This window comes from Catharus ustulatus, chromosome 25 (genome assembly GCF_009819885.2).
Source record: "Catharus ustulatus isolate bCatUst1 chromosome 25, bCatUst1.pri.v2, whole genome shotgun sequence".
Lineage (NCBI taxonomy): Eukaryota > Metazoa > Chordata > Aves > Passeriformes > Turdidae > Catharus > Catharus ustulatus.
Window position 1 is genome coordinate 3,933,667 of NC_046245.1, and position 19,185 is coordinate 3,952,851.

Sequence of the window (19,185 nt, forward strand, 5' to 3'; positions counted from 1 at the left end):
AGTTTCATTAGGCCACGGCCGGTGTTTTTCATTTTTCCGCTTTTTATTGCTGCTTTTAAAAATGCAGATAATGAGGAACATGCCTCTAAGCGCAGGGGCCATCACTAATGGCTCCCAACATGTCTGCAGGCGCGAGGGGGAGGGGGAGCCGGGAGGGGAGGCCGATGACCTTATGTATTTATATTTATGCTCCAAAAGCAGCCTTTAAAAAAAAAAAAATTTAAAAAGCACATAAAACTGCCTCCAGCAGCCAAGGGTGCAGTGCCTGTGGGGAGATGCTGGCTGTCACAGCTGATGCAGATTTTGGCTTTCCAGGAAGATTTACCAGCCAGGGCATCATTGCAGCTCCCTCCCACCTATTTTTGGGGTGCAGCAGGGTTAGTGCTGGTGAGCACTGGTGGAGCAGGAGGGGGTGGACAGGGAAAAAATATGATTAGATGGAGAAGGAAACTAAGCCCAGCTCAAGTTTTATGGCTGATTTCCTGACCCATGCCTTGGCTGTTTGTGGTGGCACTGCTGATGCTCCCCAGCTTTGTGGAGCTGGTGGTGCTGGGAGCAGTGCTGGGAACTCTGCACCCATAGCTGGGATGCACTGACCCCTGGGTGAGGCTGAGCAGCCCTGGCACAGCCAGGATTTGGGCTCACTGCTGGCTTGGCTGCAGTGCCACAGGCAGGATGTGGTTGCCTTCCCAAAGGCCGTGGCTGCGCAGTGTCCACATGGCTCCGCTCAGGGATCGCCACCTGCCCTGGCACGTGCTGGTTTTGTTCCTGATGAGGACAGGACCTGGTTCCCCAGACTAACAGGCTGCACTAACGCTGCTCATAACGCGCTTCTCCCGCTCGCATGGGGCTCCAACCAGCCCAGCACAGCTGGAGGGGGTTTGGAGAGGCTGAGGGACGTGGAATGCTTGGGAGGTGGGAGAGAAAAAGCCCAAAGGGACAGTTTCCACCAGGCTGGAAAGGCAGCAGAGTCAAACCCATTGATGTGTGACACCAACCAAGTTCCCTGCTGGACACTGTTTCTAAATCACTTTTTTATAATGTTAAACAGGGGAGAGACACTTCCAGCAACACGTTATCCTTGAGACGTTTTCTAATGGTAAATATTTTTGTTCTCTCTATCTCTACGAAGGGGTCTAACCGTAGATGATCTCTCCTCTCGAGGCTCGGGGGCTCGGGGGCTGAGCTGCTGCGCTAACTGCATGTCTCACTAACCCTGCCCCGCTGCTGCTTCCAAACCCTGCCAGGCCAGCCTGGGGCTGGGCTGGGAGACAGAGCAGGGAACGCTCCCCCTGCTGTGCTTGCATGAGACGGGGGCTCTCACGCTGCTTTGGTGGATCCAGCCCGGCGCCGGGGTGACAATGTGCTTTGCAGTGGCTGTGGCAGTGGTTACCCCACACCCAGGAGCAGCTCACAGTGGGCTGCCAGCAGCTGTGTGCTGGGGAGGGGGATGCTTGTGCCCATCTCTGCACTGTGCACTCCCAGTTTCCCCTTCCTAGAGCCCCAACTGCTCGAGGATGTTTCCCTCTGGGACCTTCAGGGTGTCCCAGGGTTTGGCCTTGCCATACACAGTGGCTCTCAGCCCAGAGCTGCAGCAATGGCACAGCTGCAATGGCCCTTTACAGGGCTGGGCACCTCCCCAGGGATTTCTTTGCATCCCTGTGGGGTCTTCAAGCCCTTCACGAAGGTAAGGTGATGCCTCTGCTCTGCCACCAAGGAAACTGAGGCAGAAGGTGCAGCAACTTGTTTGTGGTGGGGAATCTTGTTCCTGGATGTGCTGGGGACAGACAAACTCCTGGCACATCCAGGAGCTGTGGGAGCACAGATTGCAGCTTTTGGGGGGCTCTGCAGAGCCTTTCACACTGGGGTGGGACCCCAGATCGGCACCATCACCACACTCCAGCCATCCCAGCTGTAACCCCTCTGATTACCATGGAATTAATCCCCTCTGGCTCATGGGATCACATCCTGCTGAGATTGTCACTTCTCAGAAGGTGGAGGTGAGGCCAGAGTGTCTGCAGTGAGGGTGTCTGGAGTGCCATGGCACAGCAGTTGAGCAGCGAGACCAGAGCTGGGATAGAGGAGGGTGGAAAAGAGTCTGAGAGTGTGTGTGTTTGTGTGTGTGTGTGTGTGAAGCTTTGTCCTCTCCCTGCCTGAGCAATGGAGGCCTCACCAAAGCCCTGTGTGGCTGGTGAGTCACGCCAGGCTGGGAGCAGCCCAGGGCTGCCAGCTCCGCCGAACAATTGCTGCTCCACGGGGCCATTCCGGAGCCCAGCCCTGTGCTGCCAACCTCCACGGCCTCACAGGTACCCCAGCAGCCCCCTGGGCTTTCTGCAAACCCGGGACAGGGTCCTCCCCTTCACAGAGAGGTTTGCAGTTGTTCTCTGGCTGTGCTCACTGAGCTCATACCCAGTGCTCACCCTGGGCAGCTGCCCTGGGATGCTGGGTGGGCTGGCTTGAATCTCAGGTGAAATTCCCGAAGGTGCAAAGGGGCCAGGAGGGGTGCAGTGGTGCTGGAGGAGACTGTGAGCACAGTGACAATATGCCCAGGGCACCACAGCCTCTGGAAAGCTCCATCCTCCCTGCTGCAGCTGCTTCTCCAGCTCCATCCTGGTGGCAGCAGCACCTGAACCAAGCCAATCGTCTCATCTCAGTGGTGACCCTGTTAAATCAATCCTCCCCAGGCTGCTTCTGCATCAGCTGCTGGAACAAATGCTGGCGTTAAACAAATGATTCACTGGGCTTTCAGAAAGTTTCCCTTCCCCTGGGCTCAGTGTCACCCTCCCTGTGTCCCTGTCCCCGGCGCCGCAGGGAGGGGATGGCCCTGGCACGGCTGGGCCGCGTGAAGCGCGAGGACCTGGCTGGAGGAATAATATCTGCAGAAATCCTTCCCCTGCCGTTAGGTTTTGTAATTGTGCTGGTGATTAATTTCATAAAATGGTCCCTTTTGTTCTCTTATTATGGGACATCATAAAAATAGCAGTGGCAAGACGAGCACAGAGCGATCCCAGCTCCCGAGCCCCGCGGCAAATGGTTGGATGGTTCAGTCATTCCTACCCCATGCAGTGCTTGCAAAGAGCAGGACAACCTGGGATTTGCTCTTTCCAAGGAATTTCTTCAAGGCATTTTCATCTTGGGTTCCTTGAAGCCCAAATGCCTCATTTATCCGAGCAACCAGCCTTCTGAAAGGAATATTTTATTATCCTTTGTGAACAACTTAATGCACTTCAAACCATTGTTCTGGTGGTTAGGGTTGAAATTGAGGATTGATCTCACAGGGAAGCTGTCAAGCTGAAAATGCTTCATTTAAATTAGTGTCCCTTCTAGTCCTACCAGCAACAGCTGACTTTGATAATACTGAAATAATTAGCTTTTTTTTCAATTGGATTTTTTTTCCACTGATGCTGCCTGCCTCTGAGTGTGTGTTTTAATTATATGATGTATCTCCCAAATTAGCCTGAGACACTGGGCCAGCCACCGTGCCTGAGCAGTGGGTGACGGTCAGGCACTGATGGCACAGGGTCACCTGTGGCTTTGTGGCTCAGTAGCTTGGTGGCATTGAGGGGGACAGGACCTCCCTGCCACCCCACGGGGGGACTGGGGCTGTGCCCCCACACCCCTGGAAGCTGCAGGACCTGTGTCTGGCTGCTTTTGCACAAGTGCTCTGACTTTGTCCCTGGGAAATTGAACTCCTCCTCTTTGGAGTTGCATGGAGGCCTCCATGAGACCCTGTTTGTGGGGGACAGCAGCCCCATGTGTTCATTATTTCACGGCTCTGAGGCCTCGTTGCTGTTGTGTGAGAGCCAGGGGCGGTTTCCATGGGCTCTGCAGGGAGGTTTGTACCCACTGCCACTCCCAGGCTGTGCCAAGTGGGACATCTGCATGGCGTGACTCCCCCAGCCCTTTGAACACCTCACCCCAGCCTTTCTCTCCCCTTCCCATGCAGAGACGTGTGCTGTGAACAACGGGGGCTGTGACAGCAAGTGTCACGACGCGGCCACCGGCGTCCACTGCAGCTGCCCCATGGGCTTCATGCTCCAGCCTGACAGGAAGACGTGCAAAGGTAGGTGGGTGTGAGTGGGGCTGGGGTGCTCACTGCTCACCCCTGGGTGCCTCAGACCCCCGTTGTGTCCTCAGTGCCCTTAGGAAAGGCTCAGATTTAGCTCAGCTCAACATTGCCCCCAGTGCTCAGTGTGGTTTGGTGTTTGCATCCATGGGGTGGGGACAGGAATCACCCCCCTGCACGGGGACTGGGACACCTTGCTGCAGGCACTATGCTTGGCCCCACACCCCTGGGAAGCCTATGGGGAGGAGGAAAAGGGGTCAGGTCAAGCTGGAGGCAGTGGCATAGCCCTTGCAGGGCTGGAGGGTCCTGTCCCATCTCAGTCCCCCCCACCCCACTGCCTCAGCTGCCCCAGGGGAAGGGCTGGATGTGCAGGGAATCCACACTGCTCTGGGAGTGTGAGATGCACAGGTCCCTCTGGGAACACTGCCCAGGACGCCCTGAGATGCTGTACATCCCACCAACATCCCCACTCACCTGTCCCTGCCAGGCAGGGCACTCCAGGCTGCTTTCCCTGCACCCCAAACTTGCCCCCCAGGGCTGGCAGATGCCTGTGTTGTGTCTTCTGGCAGCTCTCAGAACTTGACCCCGGCTGAAAGGAAAGCCTGTCCCGCTGCTGGCTGCCTGTCTACCTGTTGACTGCTTCCAGAACCCCCTGCCCCTGGTATTTTATCAGAGCATCCACCCCTCTCCCATTCTGCAGTTTCCAGCGTCGTGCAATAACCCGGAGCCACGTCCCCTGTGTCTGGGGTTTTATTATGGCTGCAGGAGGGTTTACAGCTCACTCCCTCGCAGTCATAAAAAGAAAGCCTCAGCCCCAGCAAGGCAGAGCTGCTGGCCCAGCACTGGGGGATGGAGGGACAGAGCAGGCTCCTGCCTCCTCCTGGTCTCCTTCCATTCCACAGGTTGTTTCCTAACAGTAAATTTTGTGATGAGTGGAAAAACAAGAAAAACAATCAAAACCTCCCCATTCCAGCCTCTTTCCAGGTTGTTGGGGTTCTTTGCAGTTACTGTGCATCATCCTTTTTAGCTTTCTTAATGGCAGGAAGGAGATGGCAAGCAGAGAGGCAAGGGCTGAAAGGCATTAATTTGTCAAGTGGCTGTTTTTGAAGGGGAGGGTTCCCCTCTGGTTTTCTCTCTTTTCCTGCTGATCCCAGTCCCCCAAAGCTGTCCCCAGCACAAACTTGTGGCTCTGAAAACTCTGGTCTGGTGCTCTCACTCAGCTGAGAGGCTTTTTGGGGCTCCTGGCTCTACTCTGAGGGGTACTGAGACCTGCAGAAATGAATCATTCTGTACGACTTCCAAGGAGAGCTGAGCCCCAGAGTCCTGTCCTGGCCCAGGCTCCTCAGATGCACACAGAGAAAACCAGCAGCCACATTCCCCTGCTGACCACCAGAGCCCAAAGGGTTGCCAGCTCATGGTGGGGACAGAAGCAGAGGGGAGCCCTGGGCTCTGCTGGCCGAGCATCCCAGCCAGGCTGTGATGGTGTCCCTTGTCCCCACCAGACATTGACGAGTGCCGGCTCAACAACGGCGGCTGTGACCACATCTGCAGGAACACGGTGGGCAGCTTCGAGTGCAGCTGCAAGAAGGGCTACAAGCTGCTCATAAACGAGAGGAACTGCCAAGGTAAGGGGCAGTGAGCACCCAGGCCCCCTGCCCTGCCCCTCCCTGTGCTTCCATGGCTGCTGCTGCAGAAGTGCTGCCCAGGCTGCTCATTCCTCTGGGCTTTCCTGTGGACTGCATACATCCTTCAGGGGATTAGTGTTGGATTTAGGCTCTGGTCTGGGGCTTAGCCTGTCAGTCTCAGAGCTGGGAACTTGTGGGCTCCTGCAGAGTTAAAGCCAGCAATTAGGCAGATGCCAGGGTTCCCAGTTCTTGGAGGGCAGGAGTGGGGAGAAGATGCCTCCTGCTCACTCCAGAGGGAGCTGGCTGCTCCATGCTGCTTCTTCCACCTTTTCTTCCTGTCCCAACATCTTTCTGCTCATCCCACATGAGCCCAGCTGGTCACTGTGCTGCCCCCGCAGCCCATGGCCAAGGTCAGCACGGCAGGTGTGCATGAGCCTGAGTGCTCCTCCTGGAAACGCACGGCCGGGAAGGAGGGGGCTGGCAGGCTCCGGGGCTGCCACTGCTTTCATCTCCGTCCAGGTTCTGTGCTCTGGGAGTTTGACGTGAGCGCAGCAATTAACTTAATGAAGCCAATGAAATGATGCTCCAGCCCACCAGGTTGGGTTCACCTCCCAACCGGGGCCTCCCTGCCCCAGCGAGGTGCCCGCGGGGCCGAGCAGGCATTGCTGGCACCGTCCCCGAGGCAGGACCTGCCCGCACAGAGTTCCTGATCCCTCCCTGGCATCCTCCTGATCACGGCATTCTCCCGATCCCTCCCTGCCCTGGGCTGGCAGCAATCAAGGGCTCTTGCCGTCCTCCTATGCCAGGAACAGGATGCTGGCCCTGTTTGGCCCATTTGAGGAGCAGAGGGGCTGCAGGAGTTTGTGGCAGGGGGGTGCTGGTGCAGAGGGTGAGGAGGGGCTTGGAGGGAGGGAGCACGAGGTTCTGGAGCATACTGGTGCTGGATCCCCGGAGCATCGGTATTGAATGCCCAGAGCAATCTCGTTCTGGACCCTCGGAGGATACCAGTGCAGCCCTGCGCTTGCTGGAGCTACTGGAGTAGGAAGGGGACGGTCCCTGTGCCCCTCTGCCGTGCCAGCTCTCACCTCCTCCCCTTGCCTTTCCTCCAGACATCGATGAGTGCTCCTTTGACCGGACCTGCGACCACCTCTGCATCAACACCCCCGGCAGCTTCCAGTGCCTGTGCCACAAGGGCTACACGCTCTACGGGCTCACCCACTGCGGGGGTAGGTAGGGTTAGATGGGTGCTGGCAGCCTGTCACCCTGCCGGGGTCGGGTCCCCGGGGGGGGACAGCTGCTGTGGGAGCCCTGGGGACACTGCCCAGCCCAAGGGCGCATGGGGAAGGTCGGTTCCACGCATACCCCGGGCTGAGGCCAGGCAGGGAGGGGGCTCACAGCCAGACTCGCTGGTGTCTGCAACTTCAAACAGAGCGACAGGAACAATTTGCGACTTGTCTGCAGCGGGAGAGAGGGAGAAATCCCCGGCGTTTTTGGCAGGGAGCTGTGACGGGGTGGGAAGGGGAACATCAAAAGGGTTTGATTTAAGTTTCACAAGGCAGATAGCTCCCAAGGGCGGGGGCGTGCTGCGCCCTGGAAGCGGGGAGGTGGATGAAACATGCTCTGCAGGGGCTGCTGGAGCGTGTTGTGGCAGCGGAGCCGGCGGCCCGGGATGACGAGCCCGAGTGCTCCGGTGCTGCCTGGCTGGCGAGGGTCAGCGACCCCCCTCATATTTCTGAACTGCGCAGTCAGCGTGAGCCAGTACAGCCCCCAGGACTGTCTGGGGATGGCCCTGCAGCAAAGGGATTAATGGCTGCCACCAATGCCCCGAGTGAAGGGGAGCTGGGCTGGGAGGGCTGGGACAGGGGCAGCTCCACCCCGGACCTGAAGGATCATTTCAGGCCCGGGGTCCCTGCTGAAGAGAGGGACCAGGGTTACTGAGCCTTTAGAGTTCAGTTTCTCAGTGCTTCCACATCTGCCCGGTCTGCTGCCCCTTCAGCCCACGAGGGGCCGGGGCTGGGCTCAGCCTGGATGGGCTGCACCCCTCCCTGCCTAGCCCGTGGGGACACCGGGAGCCAGGCTGTTCCTTATCCCCATGGAGCTGGCACAGCTGCGGGGAGGTGGCACTGCTGGGAATGCCCTGTGGTGCAGATCCCCTGTCCCAGCTGGGCTTGGGCTTATCCATCCAGAATGCCTGCCCTGAGACAACGCAGTGATTCAGAGTCAGAGCCGAGGGCTCCCACTGCCCCTCACCCTCTGCCTCCTCACTTGTCCCCACAGACATCGATGAGTGCAGCATCAACCGGGGTGGCTGCAAATTCGGCTGCATCAACACTCCTGGCAGCTACCAGTGTACCTGTCCTGCTGGCTGCAAGCTGCACTGGAACAAGAAGGATTGTGTGGGTAGGTCAGGCCAGGAGCCAGCACGGCTGCTGGAGGAGCTGGGGGCTTTGGAGTGCAAGACTGGGGTCCCAATCTTACGCTCTGGCATCCTCTCATCCATGGTGAATCCCCCCATGAGCTGGAGAGTGCAGGGGTCCCTTGTGGGTCTCTGAGCTGTGCTAGCCATGGGCATCCCTGATTGTCATCATCAGCTGGTGCGTGTCCCTTGGAGATGGTGAAGTGCCTGCCGGGTTCGGTGCCACCACGGGCCACCCTCACCTGCAACAAGATGGGCAAGAAGGACAGCTGTGCCCTTTCCTGCACCTCCAAGGCCCGGTTTCTGCCAGGTACTGGTGCTAGTGCCACCACCAGCATGGGCAGGGGGGTCCCCATTTCCCTGCATGCCCAAATTGAGGGGAGAGGAGTGGCTACACAGCCAGAATGCAGTGGTGGAGGGAGGGAGGGCTCACTGCTGGGTGTAGATCCATGGGACAGGTCCCTGGTGCAGGATCTCTATGGCAGTGTGCTGGGAATCATCCCCCCACGGCACAGCCGTGTCTGCCTGCATCACCCTGGCAGAACCAACTCCCTTTGCTCCCTCCCAGAGTCTGACAGCAGCTACACGGTGAGCTGTGGGACCCCCGTCCTGCGGCAGGGCGGCCAGCACAGACCCACCAACAGCAGCCAGCAGTGCCTCGGTAAGGGGGCTCCTGGGGTGCCCATGGCTGCCACCAGCCTGGCTGGGCCGTGCCAGGTTGCTGAGCACTCGCCTGTTCTTTCAGAGACTGTGGCTGCACCGGTCAAGCAGAAGGCTTCCTTCAAGATCAAGGATGCCAAGTGCCACCTGCACCCACGGGCCAAGGGCAAGCAGGAGGAGGCCGGGAAGGCCGGGGCTCAAGGTGAGGGGTGATTCTGGGGAAGGTGGGGGTGCCTGTCCCCCAGCAGGGATGGGGTGCTGACCTGTGTCCCGTGTGCAGGTGGCTCGGCACCGTGCTCTGACTGCCAGGTCACCTTCGTCAACCTCAAGTGTGACTCGTCCAAGAAGGGCAAGGGGCGCCGGGCTCGCAACTCCCCCAACAAAGAGGTGACGCGCATCACGCTGGAGTTTGAGGCGGAGATCAAGCCTGAGGAGATCACAGGTGGGCACAGCACTGGCCTGACCCATCTTGGGTGCAGGCCCAGGTTGTGGGGCCAGGGACATGATACCATCCCCATGCAGCAAGGAGAGATAAACCAGTCCTCACTGTGCCCCAGACTGGTGTGTGCTGGGTAGCACTTGCAACTGAGCATTTGGGGGATGGTTTTAATGCTTCTGGGCTTCCCTCTACACCCCTCCCTTCTTACTGCATCCCTATTTCCCCCTGTACCCCCATTCTCCTCTGCACCTCCCAGCCAGCTGCAACCTGCACTGCCTACGACAGAGAGTGGAGAAAAAGCTGAAGTCAGCCATCAAAGCCCTGAAGAAATCCATCAACCAGGAGCGGTTCCTGCTGCGCTTCTCAGGGATGGAGTACGAGGTGGCCCGGAAGCTGAGCGTGGCCCCGGAGCGGCAGGAGAGCTGTGGGCCGGGCCAGCAGCGCCTGGCCAACAAGTGTGGTAAGGAGTGTGGTGGGGTGACGAGGGGACCCGGCGGTGACAGCCCCCACAGCATCACCAACATCCCCCCCGGCTCTCAGTCAGCTGCTCGCAGGGAACCTATTACCACGGGCAGACGGAGCAGTGCGTGCCCTGCCCCCCCGGCACCTACCAGGAGAAGGAGGGGCAGCTCTCCTGTGACCTGTGTCCCCGCGGCGACACCTTCGGACCCATCGGAGCCACCAACATCACCGGCTGCACCGGTAAGGAGGGTACAGGGTGGGCTCGAGGCACACTCAGGGGATGTCCAGGGCTGCAACTTCAGCCCTTAGCCAACAGACAGGAAAGCCTTGAGCATCCCCAGGGCCCATGGAAAGTTGTTGGTTTGGGTGTTCATTATTTAGAGGGGACCTCAGGAAGGGCAGCACTTGCTCTGGGTGTAGTGGTGCTGCTGAGGCTGAGGGGGAAGAGGATCAGGGTACAGACCAGGAGAGCCCTGGGCATCTTGGGTGCCAGAACTGAATAATGCCTGTGCCTGCAGGTCAGTGTCCCCCTGGCCAGCACTCTGCTGATGGCTTCAAGCCCTGCCAGCCGTGTCCCCGTGGGTCCTACCAGCCCGAGGTGGGACGGGCGCTCTGCTTCCCCTGCGGCGGGGGGCTGACCACCCGCCACGAGGGAGCCCTCTCCTTCCAGGACTGCGACACCAAAGGTAGGTCAGAGCTGTCTGCAGGAAGGGGCCACCCAGCAGGGCTGTGCCAGCAGCTGACACAGCCCCCTGTGCTCCCTGACCCCCAGTGCAGTGCTCCCCTGGGCACTACTACAACACGAGCGTGCACCGCTGCATCCGCTGCGCCGTGGGCACCTACCAGCCCGATTTCCGGCAGAATTACTGCATCTCCTGCCCTGGCAACACCACCACCGACTTCGATGGCTCCACCTCTGTGTCCCAGTGCAAAAGTAGGCGAGCTGGGGTGCAACAGAAATGGGGGGGACAGGTGTGGGGGTCCTCCTTCAAAAGTATTAAAAAATCCTGTAGAGTCTGGGGTCATTTCAGTGCGTTGTTATGCAGGCAGGCATGGGGGGTTGCCTAATGGGACACTGCCCCATTGCTCAGTAAATCAATCAGTGGGACCCTCCCCCCAGTGCCCCCATGGCACTGGTTCCCAGCTGGACTGGTGTCCCTGCCTTGCAGACCGGCAGTGTGGCGGGGAGCTGGGTGAGTACACGGGCTACATCGAGTCCCCCAACTACCCGGGGAATTACCCTGCCAACATCGAGTGCACCTGGAACATCAACCCCCCACCCAAGCGCAAGATCCTCATCGTGGTGCCGGAGATCTTCCTCCCCTCCGAGGACGAGTGTGGCGACGTCTTGGTCATGCGGAAAAACTGTAGGTAACCGAGCAGGCCATGGTGCTCAGGGGAGGAGCTGGGGGGAAAAAGATTGGGGTTTGGCAGAGCTGCCTTGTGCAAAGGGAGAAAGGCACCTCCCTGGGCAGCAGGAGGAGAATTTTGGGAATAGGGTGAGTGGGGAGATGAGCATCACCCTGCTGCTGCTGTCTTGCTGGATCTCAGGGGGATGTGCATGGGCTGGGCTGCACACCTGGGCCTTCATTTTCGGGGTTAAAAACCCTGTTTGGTGCTTTCCAGAGCAAGAAGGAAAAAGAATCCCTGGTATGTAACATGAGGTTTAGGGGGGGCTCAGCCTTGCCCAACACAGACAATTCCCATCTCTGATGCCACCCTTGACCCAGCAAGGCTGGGGGTAGCTCTGCTGATGGGCAACCAGCATCCTGTGTCCCCTTGCTGTTCCCTGCAGCCTCCCCATCCTCCATCACCACCTATGAGACCTGCCAGACCTATGAGAGACCCATCGCCTTCACCGCCCGCTCCCGGAAACTCTGGATCAACTTCAAAACCAGCGAGGCCAACAGTGCTCGGGGCTTCCAGATCCCCTATGTCACCTACGACGGTGAGCACGGGGAGGTGCCATCCCAGGATGCTGGTGCTTCTCCTCCCACAGTTTTGGGACCCAGGTCACCCCCCAGTGTGTGTTTGGGGGGAGTGGACTGAAGGACAGAGACCAGAGGTTTGGGGACAAGTGGCAGCTCATGCTCTGTGTTTTTTGGCAGAGGACTACGAGCAGCTGGTGGAGGACATCGTGCGGGATGGAAGGCTCTACGCCTCCGAGAACCACCAGGAGATCCTCAAGGTGAGTGTGTGCCCCCAGGGCTGTGGGGGATGCAGGAACATCCTTCCCTTCGGGGACACCTCCTGCTCTCCTTGCACTTCGGGCTTCAGCTCAGGGGAGCACAGGAAGGATGCTGAACCTCCCTCTGGCTCGGCTTCCCCTCAGGACAAGAAGCTCATCAAAGCGTTCTTCGACGTGCTGGCACACCCCCAGAACTACTTCAAGTACACAGAGAAGCACAAGGAGATGCTGCCCCGCTCCTTCATCAAACTCCTGCGCTCCAAAGTCTCCAGCTTCCTCCGGCCTTACAAATAGCCCCCCGCGCCCCGCCGCCCCGGGCCGCCCCGCCGCCAAGGAAACCCTCTTCTCCCTTCCTTCTCCTTTCTGATTTTTCCTTCCTCCGCCTGGCTCCGGCAGGATCGCCACTGCTCGCCCCGCAGACGTCCCCCCACGATTTCCCTGCGCTCCCAGCCGGGGGCACGCTCTGGTCTCATCCTCTTCCGAAGCAGCTTCTTCGAAGGTTTTAGGAAACTGAAGTAGTGGTCCTTTGGCTGTCCCGTGTCCTCCCTTTGGTTTCCTTCACGCCAGGTCTGTCCCCGCTCCCTGGTGCCACCAGCAGCCCAGGACAGTGTGGGGGGCCCCTGTCTTTGCAGCCCCCGGGGCGCAGGAGGTGACACCGCGCCCACCGCAGCGCCGGGCCCCGGCTACCGGCGCCGCTTTGCAGAGATGGGGGGAAGAGAACTGACAAAGCCGACTTGATTAAAAAGGAAATGCAAAGGAGTGATGGCAAAGCCCACCAGCGCGGCACCGTGGTGGCTCTGTCCCGCTGGAGAGCCGTGCTGCTGCTGGGAGGGAAGCGCAGCCAAGCCACGTTCCCGGAGAACAATGTCTGGCTGCACGGGAGAAAACAGGGAGCAAAGGAGAAGGACTTTCAGCCGGGTTCGATTTTTTTTTTCTTCCCCCTCCACCCCAGACACTTGTGCCAAGAAACCAGACTTTGTTACAAGCTCTGCCAAAGAGTAACTCGGAAAAGCAAGCTTTGAGAAGAGCAGGAGTTAATGTTTGTGCACTAGGATATCCTCCTTTCTACCTTTTTCATATGTATTAAGTGCAATCATTTGAGTCTTCCTTATATTATTTAGAGGGAAGTTGTTTTTTTTTTCTACTAGAAACGACAATATTTATAACTGCCTGAGAAACGAGAATGTGTGTTTGCAAGAAAACAAAAACCACCCACCCAGAGCAAGCCGGGCCCTGGGCTGCGCTGACCAGCACGATGGCATCTTCAGGCCTTTACTGCCACGTTTGTCCCCGACAAAAGCCCCTGTCTGGGGGGAGACAGTGCCTCTCCTGCTCGGAGCAACGGGGTGAGTTTTTGCAGGGAGTTGGAGGCATCTTGGTCCGTCCATGGGGGATGGAGTTGGTTCTTTCAGGCTGATCCGCCACGGTTTGGGCGTTGTTCAGGGGGAGGATCCAGACTCGGCCGTGTCACCTGCTTGTTGCAAAGTGATTTGTTCCCTGCAGGGGCTCAGGGATGAGCCAAGAGCTGCTGAGGCCAAGTGTGGGGGGCACGCTGGGAGGAGAGGGGAGCTGGCCCTTCCCTCAGCCCCAAAATCTCTCCCCCAGGTACAGCGATCCCCCTGGGCAGAGCCACCCTCATGGCCCTGGGCAGGTTTTGTGCTTCTGAGCCCCACCGGGCAGTTTTGGCCCCATCCCTCTGTGTGTTCTCACCCTGCAGGGATGCTGTGGGAGCCCCTCCCCAGGGAGTGGGGTGCAGATCCTGGGGAAGACCCATCTTGCCCTTGTTTCACTGCCTCTGCCTCCCCCAGGCAGGCTCAGCTGGGGACAATGGCCAGGTGGACACCACTGCTGGGTTTGTCTCCCCAGCATCTTCATGTGGACAGACAGGACTCGCAGGGACAGGCAACTGCTGCCACCACATGTCCCCCTCCTCCTCTTCCCCAAGCCTCCCTTCTTTTCCAGCCCTGCCACCAGTTCTCAGCTGTCCTCCCCACACCTTCATCCCCATCTTCATCCTCTCAGACCTGGAGCTGCCAGGACTAAACATGATCAACTTCCCTATAGCTCTGCCACTGGCAAGTCCCTTCCCATCACTGTCCCCACTTGTCCCTCACTGTCCCTCTGCCCATACCTGAGCCCAGCCCTGCTTTTAACAAACCAATTATTTATTGCTCGGCGTGTCCCACTGGGTCCATCTTTCCTGCATCTGGGGGAAGCAGCTGCTCATCCCTGTTCTCCCTCCTTGATCCACACTGCTCCAGCCCCACAAGAGCCTCTCCTGGGCTCTGTGAGGGGCTGCAGGCAGGCTGAGCACTGGCACAGGGGCTGAGGTTTGTCCCCAGGATGCGTCAGTTGGAAAAGTCTTTTCTGATTCATCCCAGCTGTGGATTTTCCCCTCCTGCCGCCGGCTCCCAGCCTGTTTGGAAGCTCCACATCTGTGGGCTGAGCTGTTTGTCACTTGGGCCCTGTCTGAAAGCAGCTGCTTTAATGCACAAAAGCTGCTGTAGGGGTCTGGAGGGGTTTTGTGGCTCTGGGACAGTGGCACAGGCCAGTGACCTTTGAAAGGGTGCTTCGTATTTAGAAGGGAAAGAAAAACCAACCCAGCAGCAAAAATAAGATCAGCCCAGGAATGACCAACCCTGCTGTGGTGCCTTGGAGTGCCAAAGCCCCTCATGCCCCCCAGAGTTCATTAACTTTGATTAGCTCTGGCTGGTCTAATGTCAGGTTAGTGCCTTGTCACCACACCAGCCACCTCTGCTTCCCTGAAGCAGCTGTGGAAGGATGAGGTGAGCAGCACATCCTCCTGGAATGGCCAAAGGCACCTGGTGATGGTGCTTCACCCTTCTCCTTTCACCAAACAGCTCAAAAAAAGCCCCAAAAATTCCACAGAGCCCCTGGAGCCACCCACCCCACTCCTCACCCACCCCCACCGCAGAATGGGTTTGAAAGGCTGAAATACACATCAGCCACCTCGGGGATCAAGGTTTTGAATCTGTCAAGAGAAATGAGGGTTGTTGGGGTTTTGGGATTTTTTTTTTCATGTTGGAGTATTTATATCTGCCTTTTGCAGCGGGCCAGGACTTGCCATCTCCAGCAGAAATGATTAAAGTGATGAGCAAGATGTAGTTCATGAAGTTATTTGCACTTGATTAAGAGAAAAAAATTGTTATTTGAACTTTGTAAAAAGAAATGTTTGCATTTTGTATTGTCTTTTTTTAATTATTAAATGGAATTTCTTGGTGTTGTGTTGATCTTTCAAAAACTGGCTCTGATGCTTATTTTAAAGGTTTCTAACAGCAGGATCCAGAGCTATTTTCATTGTTTTGTTCCCTCGGATGCTGACAAGCTTTTCCAGGGCCCAAAGTATTTTTTTCTCCCCCACAGAAATTTAAACACTGCACTTTCCTAAGCTCTCCAGTCCCTGCACACTGTATTTATTCATGCACATTACTTAGATGACAAATTAAATGACTTAATGTAATTTTTAGCCCAGAACATGGAGTTAGACTGGCTCAGAGGAAAGGGGGAACACCCCCTACCTCAGCCCCAAACCCTGTGCTGGGCTGCAGCTCTGTCCTTCAGCACCCCTGGGTTTGTGCTCAATGCTCAAGTCTTCAGGAGTTGCACCTGGGCAGGTGTGGAGCATTTAAAGGCTTCTGCTGGCCTTCACCAGTCCTCCCAGAGCAGGGCTGGGCTCTCAGCAGGACTCAGGTGAGCTCCTGCACCAGGTAAGGGTCCTCTCTGTGGGCACAGGGGGATCTGGGTTAGGAGCCACAACCCAACTGCTGAACCTGCACCTGCTGGGACACCTCTGCTCAGTGGAGTCCTTCCCCCTCCCTCTCTGCAGGGGGAATGAGGCTCCTTCCCTCCAAAGACCAAATATCCCACTTGGAATTCATCTCCCAACACAGCATCTGAGGCCCTCCTCAGGAGGAAGTGAGCAGCTCTTTGCAAACCCTGCCCAAGGAGCTCTGGAGGAACAGAGGCACACACATCTGTGGGTGTCTGCAGAGTTTATTGCTGCCCCCCCTTAGTAGAGGCGCTGGGGTTTCCCCATGGTGCTCTTGATGTACAGAGCTCGCACGTTCTGCCAGTTCTTCTTCAGCAGGGACACCAGGAAGTTGATGGCCAGGTGGATGTTGTAGACGAGCTCATCCTCTGTCATCTTCACGTGACCCACAGCCACAGCCAGACAGAGCACCTGGGGACAGGCAGGTACAGCTCTCACAGGCAAAGCAAAGATGACAAGAGCAGATCCACTCAGCAGTGTGTTGGGCTGCCCCGAGGTCTGGACACTGGACAAGCCCACCCTCAAGCTTTTCCAGCTGGCCTGTGGCTCCCTGTGCCTGTAGCACCTGGATGTCACCTCTAACCCATGCAGAGGTGGCTGGGTGAGGTGGGAGCACGGCTGCCTCCCACAGATGGGACACCAGGAAGGACCTGTGGCACACTGTGCAGAACTGGCACTGGAGCACAGCTCAGGGTTACCCAGGCCCCAACACGCTGCTCTGCCAAGCTCACAGCAGCTTCCCTTCCAGCCTCTGGGGCCAACCCCCAGCCTCCTTCTGCACTGTGACAAGGGTCAAACCTCCCTGCACAGCCTGGAAGTCAATGCTCCCTACAGCCTGGGGGCAGAAGGATTTTAAAATGAGCTGACAAGCCAAGTGTCAGGACATCATTAGCTCAGCTATTTTAAATGCTCAAGCACTTTGCAAACCCTCACATCTGCTGTGTCTCCCAGCCGTGCCCTCAGGAGTTACACTTGGTCCACTGACACAGAGTTAGGATGCCTGAACAGGATTATTTTGGTTTGAGGGAGGTCAGCTCACCTCAACAGTGAGAGCAGATCACCACAGAGCTGCTCCCAAGGTCACTTGGACAGAGTCAAGTCCCAGATTCACCCCCAGCCCCCGAGGGAGCAGCATTAATTACACTGGATTGTGCTCAGCACTGAAATATCCAATCATCTCCTCATTTGCTCCAAGATCCACCAGCCCCAGGTAAATTATTTCTCCTTTCTGGCTGGTCACTGAACACTGTGGGTACCATCTCCCTTTGCTGGAGGAAAGCAGTCACAGCTTAAGGAACGCTCGAGGGACACCTACAGCCCAACTCAGAGATGGCAGAGACACAAACAACGCCCAGGTACACAGCCAAAGCCATGCTTTACCTTCTTCATCTGAAACTTGATGGTTGACTTGACCTCATCCACCTTGGCCACCAGGTTCTCGTTGTGGGTGAGCAGAGAAGGGAATTTCCCAGCTTTGTTCAGGCCCGGGCCCAGGATTCGAGGAATTTGCTTGATCAAGGACTCGGAAGCCAGGAAGGCATCGTACTTCTTAGCTGCAAGGAGACAACCAGGGAGGTAAGGACACACTCTGCTCCCACCGAGGGATTCAGCTCAGAACATGCAACTCATCCCTGCAGGTAATTCCAACTCTCCCTGGGTCCCACCTGAACTGGTTTTGCCAACAAATCTTTGAGGAATGACTGTGACAGCAGCCAGGCCCCAAACCCCACTCACACTGTGACCCCAAATGACAGCTTGCTCCCTGAAGGAACTGTCCTTTGCTGAGCCCAGATGACACTAAACTCCAAGCTCTGACACAGCCTATGCACACCAGGATGAATGAGACAGAGGATCCATCTAGGAAAGGCTTAGCCAACAATCATGGTTATTTCCTAACAGCACATAGTTCCATGGCCCATTATGGAGCAGCAAGTTCTTGTCTGCCTGAGGAATGTACCAGAGGGACTCTGCAGGTCTCAGGGAGGAAAGGATTTTCTCTCTGACCAAGAGAAAATGAATGCATTTCACTCTGTTCACTTAAGAACTGCAGGCTAAAGCACGTTCTTGCTTCCAGCGTTTCTCAACTTTTGCTGCTCTCCAGCTCCCCGACCAGGAAATTGAGGGACACAGCAAAGGGTGAAACTGTTGACAGGGACATTTCCTGTGCCTCTCCCTTCCTTGGACAACCAGTCCCATTCCTCCAGTACTGACTTATCAAACCTGCACTGCAAACAGCCTCTGTTGGCTTTTCTGAGTAGTTCTGTGCAGATTTTAGAACTGGGGCTGACCCTGCTGAGCTTTTTAGCTCTACAACTAACCACGACATGGAAATCCGAGCATATGGAAAAGCCTTACTGACACTCACCCAGCTTCTTCACCAGCTTCTTATTTTTGTTGAGCTTCTTCAGAGCCTCTATGTCCATGTGAGGGATGTCGACTGCTTTGGCCTCATCACAGTGCTGCTGATCCCCCAGCAGACAGACCGAGAATTTGGGCCGTGGCGTCGACTTCAACCTGGGGAAGGAAGGTGCGAGTGAATGACCGGCCAGCACCACCCGTGTGTCTATGGAGCCAGCACGGAGACACCTTACCGCAGCACGGGGCATCCGGCACAGCCGCTCACCTGCCGTCCCCAGCAGGCCGGTGGGGACAGCCCGGGGGCTGCCGCACCTCCCCTCATGTTTTAAGACCCAGGGTGAGGGTCCGTCCAGCCGCTCCCACTGGGCCGGGGCGCGCTGGACTCCCCAAGCGGTTCGGCACCGCGGCGGCCCCGAGCAGGGCCGGGCAGGGCCGAAGGCTGGGTAGGAGCGAGAGGATGGCGAACCTGACGGTACCGGAGAACCGCTTGTCCTTCTGCGGGTCATAGTTCTTGAGGCTGATCTGCAGCTCCACCGTCTCCACGAACCTGCGGGAGGAAAGGAGTGAGGCCGGGCCGGAGGGGAGGCCGAGACCGGGGCTGACACGTCCGATCCCGCGGCTCTTACTTGCGCTTCTTGGCACGGCTGCCGTGCAGCACCTCCTTCACCGCCTCGTACAGGGTATCCCGGGACACTTTGCTGCTGCGGGGGGAAACGGCAGCGCGGGCTCAGGGCCGGCCCCGTTCGGGACGCGGCCTCGAGCCCGCCCCGGTCCCGCGGGTTCCCCCCGCGATCCTCCCCGCTGACCGCGCCCCGCCAGCCGCCTGGCCGGCCCCGCGGCCCCCACGGGGCGCGGATGGCGGCGGATGGCGCGGAGCAGACCCCGGGCCGCACGCACCTCATGGCTGCGGCTGCTCGGAACGAAGGGGCGGAAGTGTCGCTAGCGTGCTATTAATAGTGGTGAGATCTCGCGAGACTCGAGCGCGCCGCACGGCGCCATGTTGGGAGCGGCGGGGAGCGGCACCCTGGGGCCGCCATGCTGGGAGCGGTGGGGAGACTCAGCCCGTCCGCATCTCCTTCCTTGTTAAATAAACACCCGAGATCTCTTTGCCCCCTGTGCTGGACCACTGAGACATGAGTTTCTGCATCGCTTCACAGCGTATCGCAGGAACCCTGGGCTGG

At 57.8% G+C, this 19,185-nt stretch overlaps 2 protein-coding genes across 4 annotated transcripts in view; one reads left to right on the forward strand and one right to left on the reverse strand.

Moving 5' to 3' along the window:
* Positions 1-15,672, forward strand: part of SCUBE3 (signal peptide, CUB domain and EGF like domain containing 3) — a 32,408-nt gene extending 16,736 nt beyond the window's left edge. The window contains exons 7-23 of one of the 3 annotated variants that reach the window (XM_033080129.1): positions 1,052-1,099; positions 3,947-4,063; positions 5,569-5,691; positions 6,801-6,917; positions 7,969-8,091; positions 8,283-8,417; positions 8,676-8,768; positions 8,853-8,969; positions 9,048-9,209; positions 9,463-9,666; positions 9,747-9,908; positions 10,187-10,354; positions 10,441-10,602; positions 10,838-11,035; positions 11,464-11,616; positions 11,777-11,856; positions 12,001-15,672. In XM_033080129.1, the coding sequence (XP_032936020.1) occupies positions 1,052-1,099; positions 3,947-4,063; positions 5,569-5,691; positions 6,801-6,917; positions 7,969-8,091; positions 8,283-8,417; positions 8,676-8,768; positions 8,853-8,969; positions 9,048-9,209; positions 9,463-9,666; positions 9,747-9,908; positions 10,187-10,354; positions 10,441-10,602; positions 10,838-11,035; positions 11,464-11,616; positions 11,777-11,856; positions 12,001-12,150 (2,312 nt within the window). In that variant the 3' untranslated portion in view covers positions 12,151-15,672. Of the gene's footprint in view, positions 1-1,051; positions 1,100-3,946; positions 4,064-5,568; positions 5,692-6,800; positions 6,918-7,968; positions 8,092-8,282; positions 8,418-8,675; positions 8,769-8,852; positions 8,970-9,047; positions 9,210-9,462; positions 9,667-9,746; positions 9,909-10,186; positions 10,355-10,440; positions 10,603-10,837; positions 11,040-11,463; positions 11,617-11,776; positions 11,857-12,000 lie in introns of those variants that run through there. The other 2 variants (XM_033080130.1, XM_033080132.2) reach the window with 2 other exon arrangements.
* A 180-nt stretch (positions 15,673-15,852) lies between these two features.
* Positions 15,853-18,937, reverse strand: RPL10A (ribosomal protein L10a). The gene is made up of 6 exons (XM_033080133.1): positions 18,902-18,937; positions 18,631-18,705; positions 18,471-18,551; positions 18,012-18,160; positions 17,027-17,199; positions 15,853-16,057 (listed from the first exon to the last, which is right to left on the reverse strand). Exons 1-6 carry the CDS (start codon positions 18,904-18,906, stop codon positions 15,887-15,889), a joined length of 654 nt encoding a protein of 217 aa, XP_032936024.1. The 5' UTR covers positions 18,907-18,937; the 3' UTR covers positions 15,853-15,886.
* Between the last annotated feature and the right edge of the window lie 248 nt (positions 18,938-19,185).